Source organism: Mus musculus, chromosome 15, assembly GCF_000001635.26.
Source record: "Mus musculus strain C57BL/6J chromosome 15, GRCm38.p6 C57BL/6J".
NCBI classification, from domain to species: domain Eukaryota; kingdom Metazoa; phylum Chordata; class Mammalia; order Rodentia; family Muridae; genus Mus; species Mus musculus.
Genome location: NC_000081.6, coordinates 84073923 through 84086592, shown reverse-complemented (window position 1 = coordinate 84086592; position 12670 = coordinate 84073923). Strand labels below are relative to the sequence as shown.

At 52.3% G+C, this 12670-nt stretch overlaps 2 protein-coding genes across 3 annotated transcripts in view; both read left to right on the top strand.

The window, feature by feature from the left end:
- Positions 1-10496, top strand: part of Sult4a1 (sulfotransferase family 4A, member 1) — a 29658-nt gene extending 19162 nt beyond the window's left edge. The window contains exons 6-8 of one of the 2 annotated variants that reach the window (NM_001356515.1): positions 6268-6406; positions 7696-7824; positions 9011-10496. In NM_001356515.1, the coding sequence (NP_001343444.1) occupies positions 6268-6406; positions 7696-7796 (240 nt within the window). In that variant the 3' untranslated portion in view covers positions 7797-7824; positions 9011-10496. The remainder of the gene's footprint in view (positions 1-6267; positions 6407-7695; positions 7825-9010) is intronic. The other variant, NM_013873.3, reaches the window with a different exon arrangement.
- A 1071-nt stretch (positions 10497-11567) lies between these two features.
- Efcab6 (EF-hand calcium binding domain 6) overlaps positions 11568-12670 on the top strand; it is a 208314-nt gene continuing 207211 nt past the window's right edge. The window contains exon 1 of the mRNA XM_006521531.2: positions 11568-11588. Within this exon, the coding sequence (XP_006521594.2) occupies positions 11583-11588 (6 nt within the window). The 5' untranslated portion in view covers positions 11568-11582. The remainder of the gene's footprint in view (positions 11589-12670) is intronic.

Below are 12670 nucleotides of genomic sequence, written 5' to 3'. Positions count from 1 at the left end.
GTTGGGGGTAGGTTACTGAGTCGTCCTTGCCGAGAGGCGCTGTCCATGGCCTGGAGCTGTCCGTGGTGCCAGCACCAAGTGGAGGCAACGGAGGGATCTGCACAATTCCTTCCGTGCCCAGAGATGCTTGTGGTCTTACGTCCCTAATCCAGCTCATGGCCCCTGTTGGGCATCTTTTGAGACAGGCTGGTGTCCAGTGATGTCATGGAAAAGCCCGTTTCTTGGCTTTACTGCCTTAGCGACAGGTGCAGGACCTTGGCCGTTCTCATTTGTTGTCTCAAAACCATCACCTTGGTGACTGTGAGGGCAGTATGCTGGGGTAGTTGAGTCCCTTTGCCTTCTGCGTCAGCTTTTGGGATGCTTGTGACCTTGTGTGTTAGCCTGTGGTGTCCCCTCCCTGTTTCTTCTTGGTGCTCAGGGAAGGAGGTCATTATTGATTTGTGTGGATGTGACGCCCTACTCTGTGCAGGTCTGCTGGGTATGGCTGTGGGAGCACTGGGTGTGTGAGCATTTTGGGTGCCTTGATAGCTGCATATTTTCTCTCTCTCTCTCTCTCTCTCTCGCTCGCTCGCTCGCTCGCTCCCTCCCTCCCTCCCTCCCTCCCTCCCTCCCTCCCTCCCCCCCTCTTTCTCTCTCTCCACCCCCTCTCTGTTTTTGGAGGTGGAGTTTCTCTGTGTAGTCCTGGCTGTCATGAAACTAACTCTGTAGACTAATCTGGCCTCAAATTCAGAGATCCGCCTGCTTCCACCTCCTGAGAGCTGGGATTAAAGGTGTGTGCTACCATCTCCCAGTGGTTTCTCTCAGGCCAAGAGCAAACCTGGCCTTGACCTCGCTCCCTCTCAGCATCTTACCCTTATCTTCACTTCACTGCAGACCCTTCCCTTCCTGTCTCAGGCCCCTCGTTACCTGGCCCCACAACTCCCAAGCTGCTCTGTCATGGTCTGCAGTGATTCCCTACTTTGCTACAGCAGGTAATGGTTACTGGGTTCCTGTAACCCAGCCTTCTGATGACCCTTCCCTCCTCATTTGGCTGCCAAGATAACACCCTCATCTCCCATGGTCCCCTTCTCTCAGATTTATTTTATGAGTTTTTTGTTTTGTTTTGTTTTTGCCTGCATGTATGTATGTGTAGCGCGTGCATGCTGGTGCCCAAAGAGGTCAGAAGAAGGTATTGGATCTGGAGTTAGGAATGGTTGTAAGCCACTGTGTTTATGTTGGAAACCATACTTGGGTCCTCTGCAAGAGCACCAAGTGCTGTTAACTGCTGGGCTGCCTCTCCAGCCCCACGTCCGGCATCTCTTGCTGTTTTCCCATGTCCTGACTGCAGATGCTCGCATGCCACAGATGCTCACACAGCACAGGCCTCAGCCTAGGCCTTGTTTCTCATCGTTTCTTCTGTTCACTTCCTGTGGTGTCATTCCTTTGCCAGGTTTGGAGCTCTGCTGCCACTGTGCACACAGCTGGCTGTGGGCATCCCGAGACACATGTCTGTGTGGTTGTCCAAGGGAGACCCAGGACTTGATGCACCCAGACCAAGCTCTCCCTAACCCTCATCTCAGTTCAGGGCAGGCTGCTCTGCCTTCTGGGGTTGCTCAGGAGGAATTCTGTATTTGTCCCAATGTCTCTTTCACACAGTGCATCTGTGTCCCAAGTCCTGTTAGCTCTGTGCTTAAATCCTCACACTTACCCAGCCAGTTGTGCCCAGGTCTGCCTGTCTTTCTGTCCATGCCTGCATCTCTCCATCCTGTTACTGAGTTATAATCTGAGTCTTTACTCCTGGCTTCCTTCCTGGCCTCTCTACCAAGTTCTCTCATCACAGGGGCTGTGCCTACTGGTGCTGAAATTTCATCATCATTTATCTTGTCACAGCCCATGTGGCCATGGGTGATCGTCCCAATTCCTGGATACCTTAACCTCCCTGACTGCCTTGGTATTACTTGATCCTGTCTCCCTGCTTCTGTTTCAGGCCTGTGCGTTTGCTCTTGCCATCCAGAATGTTCTTCGTGTATCTACGTGGATTGCCCTCTCACCTCTGTCTTGTCTGCTCCTAGGCCACCTTGTCAGTAGGCCCCTCCCTCGTGTGTGTGTGTGTGTGTGTGTGTGTGTGTATGTGCTCATGTGTTCAAATCAATAACTGACAGGTTTCAGGAGCTTAGCCACTGCTTTCAGAGTGAGAGAGAGAGAGAGTGACCCGCAGGGTGGAGACACCTATGCACCCTTTCCACAGGAAGGCTGAGGTGCTGAGAGTCAAAAGCATGTGCAGGCCTTTTGCTGGAAAAGGCTAAGGGTACACAGGCCTGGGATGCAGTGACCTGGGTTCAAGTGTCCTCTTGAAGTTCTGAACTAGGGCTGACCAGGGCCAAGCCATACTGTCCACTGTGTCGGGGGAGTGAGATGGTTAATGGGAGGAGCTGGGTCAGAGGTCAGAGAGACTGGAGGTGTGTTAGAGCGTGGCAGCCTATGTGGACTTGCACATGGCCTTGGAAATCTGATTGGAAACCTGTTGGAAGGCGCTGGGGGGGAGGTGAGGGGCTCGTGAAGGGACCTGGGTGACAATGGCTCCTGATCACTGGAAAGGGCTGGATAGAGGTTGTGGTGATGTAGTGTCCACCCTATCTCCTAATATGCTATCCTGGATGTCCCCTCTGCACTGACTCTGGGCTGAGCTTATGCACTGGGGGTCCATGAGTACCAGAGAGCATGCCGTAGGGGAAGAAGTAGAGGGAAGGTTTGTGCCATGGGGCTTGCCTACCCAGGGGTGCTGGCTACCTGATGGGACCCAGCCATCCTGCTGGAAAATCTGTAGGAGGTGCAGTGGGCATTAGGCTACAGCCTTGCTAACTGCTGCTGGTGGCTGAGAGAATCCCTAGGTAATAAGGCCTGACCTTTATCCCCATACCCAAGGGAAGATTCCTGGTAGCCTAGATGCCCGTTTGCAGAGAACCACAAGGGGGTGGGTGTATTTCAGAGGATTCTGTCCATAGTCCATCTGTGATTTGTCGATTCTGACTCTCAGGTGGGGTGGGGGGCATGCTTCAGGGATCAGTTACCCTATGGAGAGCAGGAAACCAAGAGGGGCCAGAGGTTGGGAGATTCCTTTCAAAGGCTCACCCCTAGTGACGGCTTGTGATGGCTTCTTCCAGCCAGGCCAGGCCTCATAATGATTCTATTTCCAAAAACAGCACCCCCAGCTTGGGGCCAAGCATCAGTACCTGGACTTATTTTAGTTAGACACATGACTACTGTGTGATTTTTTTTTGAATCATTTAATTATGCACGTGTTTATGGGTTTGTACACATGGGTGCAGGTGCCCATGGAAGTCAGAAGGCATCAGATCCCCCCTGGATCTAGTGTCACAGCCAGTTGTGAACTGTCACACATGGGTACTGGGACCAGAACTCTAGTCCCCTGAACGAGAAGTGTGTATGCTTGATGGCTGAACCATCTCTCTGGTCTTTGTGTCCTGCCTTTTAGGGTGCATCAGCATCACCCCGAAGGTGCAGCTAATAACAGGAGCCCCCTGACGGGGTATACTCACCTCTAACCACTCACTGAAGTCAGTTGCTTTAGTGTCTAATCTGCATTGCATATTTTTCCAGAAACTCACTGGTAGCTACTGAGGTCTTTGATGGAGACTAGGGGGCTAAGATTATTTGTTTGAGACAGGATTTTTTTTTCCTGGGTAGTACTAGGTGTTCTGAAACTCACTCTTTAGACCAGGCTGGCCTCAAACTCAGATCTGCCTACCTCTGCCTTGAGTGTGGGGATTAAAGGCATGTGCCGCCATGTGCTTGCTGCCTGAGATTACGTTTTTTTGTTTAATTTTAACCTTTTTATTTTATGTGTATGAGTGTTTTGACTGCATGTATGTCAGTGTACCACTTGGACACAGTACCGGCAGAGGCCAAAAGATGGTTCTGGATTCCCTGGTACTGGAGTTATATAGATAGTTGTGATCTACTATGTGGGTGCTGGGAATTGAACCTGGGTCCTCTGGAAGAGCAGCAAGCTTTCTTAACCACTGAGCCATCCCTCCAGCCCCTAAAATTATATCTTTTAGGAATTTAAGTTCTCATTTTACTGTAGAAAACCTAGCCATGAGAGAGCATCTGCAGTTTCTAGTTGTGGAGTAGGTGGGCATGTTTTTTGTCTTGGTGTTGGAGGCAGAGCTGGGTGATCCTCTTCGTGTGTGTGTGTGTGTGTGTGTGTACATGTACTTGTGAGTGTGTTCATGTTAATAAATGGAGGTGTGTGCATTGCACTGCGCATTTGGAGGCGACATGACAACATCAGGTCCTACCTTTTGTTTAAGACAGGGCCTTTTGTCCTCTGTGGTGCATGCCAGGCTGGTTTGCCAGTGACCTTGCTGCGATTCTCCTCTGTGCCTCCCATCTCTCTGTAAGAGCGCTGGCATTGCATCTGCATGGATCCACATCCAGCTTTAATCAGATTCTGGGAATCTGAACTCAGGTCTTCACACTTGCGTAGCAAATGCTTTCCTCTTGGGGCTATCCCCTAGCCCCCTGCCCACCTCCCCCTTAGTGCCACAGCTGCCTCAGGGCTGACAGTCCTGTCTCGGTGGCCTGTGCCAAGTTGCCCCAATTAAGGTCCCCCTTCATCCCCACAGTCAACCTGAGAGGTAGTCTGTCACTAGTGAGGTTCCCCTGATAATGACAGGTGGCTGGCCAGCACTCCTGTCCCTGATTGTGGATGGAAAGAAAGTGCATCTCAGATGAGTAAGGTGTACAGTTAAGTTTGGCCTGGCAGTTATCCAACAGTTTTCTTTAATGTGTGTCCAGATGCAGAATTGGTCCATCCATCCTCCCAGAAGGGTGTTGCATGGATGCCGAGCTGCCTGGAGCCATCCCGTAGAGCATCCTAACTATCCGGCTATCTGCTGCAGCCCTTTCCTTGGGCGCTCTCTTCTGAGGCCAAGTTTTATTTTTCTCTCATTCTTTTTCCTTTGAAATGCCAGGGTTGGTAGGTGCAGTGTCGTCTTATTTACTTTGTGTTTGTTCTGACATCTGTTGTTCACGTAGCCCACATGCCATTCCTGTGTCTGAGAGCTTGGTGTGTGTGTGTGTTTGTGTGTCTATGTGCCTCCCGGCTCCCAGGAGACAGAGAAGAGAGGAGTGGGGACACAAGGATCAAGACCGCTGGGTGGGTGCTGCGGGAATCCATGGAGAAGCAGATACTTCCCCCACAGCCTGTTGAAGTTAAAAAAAAAGTCAGCTAACCAGTGTGTGCTGTGACCTTGCACAGTGTTAGGGACTGACCTAACTGGCGTGATGGGGAATGAAGAAATGACAGACAGACAGGCAGACAATCTTGGGTCAGGTGGGAGGTGCACTCTGATGGTGCCGCACAAACAGCCACGCAGAAACTCATTGGGTTTATTGTATGCTGCTGAACAAGCAGACAGGCTTAGCTAATCTTGGTAGGGGTCTCTGTAGGGATGCAGACATAAACATCCAGGAGGACGGAAGAAGGAGGAGGAAGGGGATGTCCGAATCCTCTAATGCACCAGGGGAAGGCTTTGCGGTTCTGCGGGTCTGAGGCATGGGTTCCTTGGCACACCTTTGCTCGTGTTAGCACACTCGACACGCCACCATGTCTAACTGGAACCTGTCTGAGGCTCCAGGTGCTGATTTCCTTCTATAAAGGCTGGAAGCAACTTCCAGCATTTTCGTAATGTTTGAACAAGGCAGCTGCCAGTGGGCTTTTGGGGACTTGGGAGTGACAGCTCAGGGATCCCACCAGGAATAGGAGGTTCCTTGGGATTTCCCAGGGAGAACATGGTTGCCATGGGGAGACATGTTGTGTCTTCTTCAGCTGTGTTCTGATTTCAGTTGTGGCACTGTGGGACCTGTAAGTGGTTCTTTGTCCAGTGTGCAACTTTGTAGGACTGATTTTCCTCTGTTCATTTTTCCTGTAGGTGAGGTGGCTGGGGCATGGGCCACCGGGGCACCTGTGGGTGCAGAGGATTTCAGAAGCTGGGTGGCAGCTAGATCTTGCAAGTGATGGGATATTCTTGATTGCTGTTTATAAATGAGCCACAGCTCTCAAAACTTCTTATGTCTATCCCACCCCCCACCCCCACTTCCCTCCTCTTCCCAGAGCCATAGGTTCAAATCCCAGACTCGCAGGTTTTGAGTTGAGTGGTGCCATCAGCATCTTACCCTCCTGGTTGATTTCCAGACTGGCTGCCTGAGCGCCGAGGACGCTGCCTCTAAAGGACTGCTCTGCTCTCTCTTCTTGTCTTCCAGGACCTGGTGACCATGGTGGAGCAGCTGGCCAGATTCCTGGGTGTGTCCTGTGATAAGGCCCAGCTGGAGTCCTTGATCGAGCACTGTCACCAGCTGGTGGATCAGTGCTGCAATGCCGAGGCCCTGCCTGTGGGTCGGGGTATGTGTCTGCTTGGAACCTTCTGGATTAATTTCTCTCTGGGAAGCAGTTCTTGCTGGCTGGCCAGTGCCCATTGAGGGCATGGTGCTCCAGGAGAAGGGCATGCTCTGCCCACCTGCACACGTGATGCTGCAGTTCAAAGGGGCAGCAGCTGCTGGGGCTGGCTCAGGCTCTGGACAAAGTGTGTTTACGCAGAGCCATTCCCACAGAGGAGACCTAAGGCTGGGCTGTGGTGTTTTGCAATATAGGGCAGGTTAGCGGCTTAGCAGCTTTTCCTCCTGGTGGCTGTGGGTCATAACCTATGATGGATTAGAAGATTGAGCCCATGTGAAGAGATGCCTTCTTCCCTTCCTAACCCAGAGGATGCTGATCCAGGGAGGGGCTTTGCTTCTGGGTTTGAGTGACGCACATGACAAAATGGCTAAGCCTGAGGGCAGCCAAGCGTGGGTAGTCAGAGCCAGATATAGGCAGGACACATACATGGTAGCAGGAACAGTTGGTGGGCAGGCAGACTTTGGGGGTGATATTCCAGACAGGAGTCCTCCCAGGGCCACTGAGTCAGTTTCCCAGTTCTTCAAGGCATATGTTAGCTGCTGCCTGGTGGGGCAGCTCAGGTACTGAAATCCTGGGATGTCTCAGAGCAGTGGACATTTTCACAAGCCCACTCTAGGTGAGTATGCTCTAGGTAGGGTTGCAGCCAGCTGTCGGCAGTGTGAACTGGACACTTCTAGAGGGTGAGAAGCTGTGGATGGAGATCTTAGGACGTTGGGTGGTGCCTGAGGTGGAGAGAGAAGCTGGGCTTTGATTGCAGCCTGGCTGCCTCCAGGTATGTATCTTCTATCAGCCCTGGAACAGCTGTGCGTTCTAGGTGTTCCTGTAAGTTCTAGCTGCTAGGGGCTAAAGGCAGTTGCTAGCGGCCACAGGCAGTGGCGAGGGGCCACAGGCAGTGGCGAGGGGCCAAGTACACTGGGCCTTGCTGTAGGAGGATGGGCTCTGTTCCTCCAGAGAGCAGCTCACCAGAACACATCCCTTGCCCCATGGCTGTGTCTTTTATTGTTTCATTTGCCATTCTTTGGTTTTGCTTTCACCATATTTTGTTAACCCTTTCTGGGAGCACCTCCTCAGCCCCCCCCCCTTTGTTTGCACGTGGTGAGTGTGTGGTTTGTGTGTAGCTCGCCAGGTCACGTGTGGTCCGCTGGGCGCCCACACACTCCTTCAGAGGCGTCTGCTCTGTCGCTGTCGGCCTTGGTTTTGCTTTATTTCAGTTCTGTGGTTTTGTTTTCTTTTAGCACATTGCCTCTTTACTCAGAAGATCGCCTTGAGGTGGCGAGGATGCAGGGGCTCGGGGAGCCGGCTGCATTGCTTAGATTTGGTTCATGTCACAGCATAAATTGTCTTGATTCCAAATCCTGCACCAGGTGGGTGACTCCTCTGACAAGCTCTCAGCTGGGAAAAAAAAATAATAATCACGGAGAAATATATTTATAGTGTGGTTGGTCTAGAAGCTTCTAATTTGGTCCCTTTGGTATCGTTAGAGGGTGATAAGAAGAATTCTATTTTACTTTTCCAACACCGACAGATGATGTCTCCTTAGCTAAGAGAAAGTCCTGGTGTGTCAGTTGTTTTAGCTCAGCTACTGAGGACTGTGGCTGCAGACCTGAAGTCCTGCTGGGATAGATTCGATGCTGGGCTGTCTGTTAGAGATGACAGAGTTCTGACTTTAGAGCTTTCCCCTCCCCTAAATCCCACTTACATAAAAGCACAAAGCCAGCCCACAAACTGCTCACCACTCCTGTGAATGGGAGGTTTGGAATATAAACTCCTAATCTCTCTCTCTCTCTCTCTCTCTCTCTCTCTCTCTCACACACACACACACACACACACACACACTCCTCTTACCTACCCCACCCACCCACCCACCCACTCCTCATCCCCAGCTCTTGGCAGCCCAGGACAGCAGTAGGGGCTATGGAGAAACTCACTCTTTCTTTGAGTGACACATTTTTGTATCCAACCTGGAAAGCCAACTCATGCCATGGGTATTTCATTCATTTAATCCTTCCCCAACTTATTTTTAACTCAGGCTTCTAGAAATCTCCACCCTTGATGCTTTCATGAGAGCTTCCTCTTGGCCCTTGGTATGATATTATATTTGTGTGTGTATATATATATATATATATTCACTTTTGCAAATTCTCCAGAGGCAACCAATAATACCCAACAGCAGTTAGTCAAGCACTCCTCAGAGCGTGAACTTAGCCCACAGCACTTCCTCTCTGGCAGGTTCATGGCAGGAACTCCTGCTGTGGTAGGTTCTGGGAGCTAACCTGGAGTAAGGAGGTGAAGTCCTTCTCAGATCACAGGTGCTGATCTGTGTGGTGCCTGGGGTGTAGTTGACAGGAGGAGACAGAAGGAAAGCTCTCCCACCAACCCCCCTCCCCGACTTAGGGCAGTTGGTTCCATTGAGTCTCACCACAAGCAAGACTGGTCTAGCTCAAGTAGTCCATCCCACCTGGCAGACCAAGTTCAGAGTTCAAGTCCCGAGGCTGCCTTCTGTTCTGAAACTGGTGGATGCAGCCAGCTCTATTCTGGTCTGTGTTGCAGGAAGAGTTGGGCTGTGGAAGGACATCTTCACCGTCTCCATGAACGAGAAGTTTGATCTAGTGTACAAACAGAAGATGGGGAAGTGTGACCTCACGTTTGACTTTTATCTATAATACCAGAATCCGAGAACTTGCATGCTCACGGTCCCCGGACGCTCTACTAGCTAAAAGTCCTGTTTGCGTTCTTTTATTCCTCGCTGGACACACTTCCGGAAGCTGCTTGGAAACAGCAGGGGGCGAGCCTGGTGGAGAGAGCCGAGGAGGAGTGAGAGGATGCTGTCTACAGCAGCCGCCTGGCCTGGCCCATAGTGTTTTGAGTCTCCACATGGTGGCCAATACCACACGCACGGGCAGTGCAAATGTCTGCCCCACACCCCGTGTTATTCACTATTTTATAGCGCTTTTCACTGAAAGCGGAAATAAATATCTGTCAGCCAAATACAAGTGCATTTCCAGGGGGGAGCAGGAGCGTGCTGTGCCGGGATGCTAGGAAGCTCTCAGGGGTCACTGTAATTTTTGTAGTCTTTTCTCTAGGCACAGCCATCCTACCTTGTTCGGAGATCAAAGAACGGGTTTGGGGGGTGGGGTGAGCTGGAGAGGTTGGTGTCGCCTGTGGAGTTCAGTCTTTTGGAACCATCCTGATACCAAGCCAGGACCTGTCCCAGGCCGTTTTCAGAAACACCTCTAAGCGCGCATCTCTCTCAGCCCCAGCACAGAAGAGCCCAAGGAATGTTTCGGCAGGGAAGCTGGCCCGAGGCTGCGGGTGGCATCTGAAGGCACTGGTAGGTGTGGAAGAGGCCCCACAGATGCCAGACTGCACCAAGAATTAGTATCTTTCACAGCCTTCACGTGCTCCCCAAGGCAGCGACTGACACACTCCTGCTGGCAAGAGATACAGGACATAGCATGGTTCTAAAGTCCCTAGTCGCTGTCCCATCTGCTCCACCTGTGCCAAGCGAGGCTCTCACCCAGGAGACCCAGTCTGCAGGTTGACCGTCCTCCGTGCAGATAGGATTGGCAAGCCCACCTGTGTGAGTGGGGCACCTTAGACCTCAAGAGTGTCTGGGGGGAGCCATGATCCTGTGTGCTGCCCACCCCCACACCTATGGGCTTGAATTTGACCAGATGAGCGGTGGACCAGGAGATCGCTGCTTGTGGGGACCGACTTGTTCTGTTACTCACCAGGCTGGGAAGAACGTGGTAGTGGGAGGCTGAGGCTGTGGAAGGGGCCTGCTCTGGGCCGTCTCTGAAGCGGGTCTGGTTGTCGTGGCATTACCTCTGTCCAGAGAGAAGCTTGTGTAGGTCTGGTGCATGGTTCTCTGGGGTGGGCATGGCGGCAGCGCCTTTCCTGTGTGTCTGGGGAGGAAGGCTGCTTTCTGTGAAATTTTCTTTCTATTTTTCTATTTTTAGTACTGTACGGATGTTCTGGAACCACACATGGTAATCTCTGCTTGCCTGCATCTTTAATAAAAGACACCTCCCCTGTTTGTGTGTTTTGTCTGTGTGCTGGGTGGAGGGGGGGAGGGTCCCTGAGCGTTCTCCTCAAAGGAGTGTGAGCCCCATTCCTGCCCTGTCCCCTGGGCGTGGCTACAGTGGGAAAGCGCCAGGAGTGGGTTCTGATGAGGCAGAATTTGGTTGTTTTACCCCAGGCAAACTTCAGTGAGAGTTGAAGCCTATATACTACTTCAGTGACCTTTGACCTGGAAGTGAAAGTAAGGGTGAGAGATTCCGGTGTTCCTGTAGATCTCTTCCACCTCTGCAGTCTGGGTCTGCCTCTGGCTCCAGCCCAGGGCATGGTGGGATGGAGACTGATCAAGTCCTTCCTGGCTCTCTTCCCCAGCCTTATGGGAGCAAATGCAAACTCCGGATAGTCATCTTTGTGTCCCCGTGCTGTGCTTAGAAGATCTGTCCTTAAGTCATTTCCAAACTGGCGCACACACACTAGGGAGCCCTGAGGAAGCAGGGTGATAGAGCCCTTTTCCTGCCTTACCTATCACCCCTCAGCTTATGCAGGGGCCTCAGCGCTGCCGTGGGGCTGTGCCAGCAAGAAAAGACCCAGCCTCCCCGAGCTTTAGTTCCAGTCAGGGATGAGTCAAGGAGACTCATTAATGAATCAAGGGTTAGTTCAGGATCGGGAGCGATGTCATGGGGCTGTTGAGATCAAGATATCTCAGTGGGTAGAGCCCGTGGGGTACCAAAAAGGACTCAGCAGTATGTGAATGCAGCCACCCGTCATCCCAGCACTTAGGAGGTAGAGATGGGATTCACAGGATAAGCTAGGCCAGCCTGTATTGGTGAGCTTTAGGCTGAGTGAGAGACTGCCTTAACTTATAATGCAGGGAGCAAGCAAAGAGAACACCGGCCATCAACCATTTGCCCCCACGTATACACGTGCACCCACACACATATGCATGTAAACATGTATGCACACCACAGCGCGCGCACACACACACACAGCTCCCAAAAGACTGATGTCACAGCCGGTAAGTTCACACGGAGGACTTGGGCTTAGGAGACTGGGGGAGAGCAGGGCTGGCAAGCTCCCGGGCGGGCATGTCCTGCGCAGGGGTTGTATGGAGGTGAGCCAGACATCGGCTTACAGAGCGCCCCCTAGAGCATGAGAGCCTGGGGAAGCCCCGGGAGGTTTAACCGGGAGGGTGTTTTCTAGGGCTCCCTGGCTGCTGAGAAGTTTCCTGTGAGGTTGCGGGCCCCTCACCCCAGCTGTACCACTCAGGCTGGAGGGTAAGGGCAGGGCCCGTGTCTTAGAGGTTCCTTGTACCTTGAGTGGATTTGGAGAAGGGCTGTGCTGATGTCGGAGCGTTGAGCTCGACTGTGATTAAGGAGCAGAACAAATAGAAGGGTGGAGCCACAGGCTAGTATTTATAGAAGGACCCTCCTTTGTTCCCCTGTGGTAAGGCCCGGAGTGCAGGTCAGTGGTAGCCTGACTTGGGTTCACAGAGGAAGTCCCCAGAAAGTCTTTTTGGGGAGCAGCAGAGGTGTCAGCTCTTCCTTAAGGACTGGAAGCCCAGGCGGCTGCAGCTCTCCTGCCGAGGAGTCCTGAGCTCTCTCCTACTCTGCCTCACCAGTTTGGTTGGTGTGCCGGGCTTCTCTGCCCCTAAGAGGCTTCCATACTTTATATAGTCAGCTACTAAGGCATGATCTTGCTCACTCTGCAATCGCCTGGAACACCACCAGGAGGGGGACCACTTTGGAAGCTGAATACGATACAGAAAACCTTCCCTAAACCCGGCCCGGCACTGTGTCTCCCCCCCCCGCCCCCCCGCCCCCCCCACCCCCCCCCCACGCCAGCTCGTCAGTGGGGAGCCTGAGGCAGGAAGCTCATGAATTCAGTGCCAGTCTGAGACTCTCTGAAATCCAAAACAAACAAACAAACAAAAAGTAAAGGAAAACCCTTACCTAGCAGGTTCTGCCCATCCCCAAACTGCAGGCCAGCCAGCGCCACCTGGTGGCTGTAGTGGGATTGTCATCTCACAGCTTGGGCTTAGTTTGTGGTTTTGTTCACAGCCCAAGAGGTGGGAGTCGGGTGGGAAGGACACCACCACCCTATGTGGTCACATACACCACTAAGAGCAGGTCCCATCCTAGGGATCTCCTGGGAGATGGATTTACCCACCTTCTTGTTTGTTAATAGTGGCGGAGG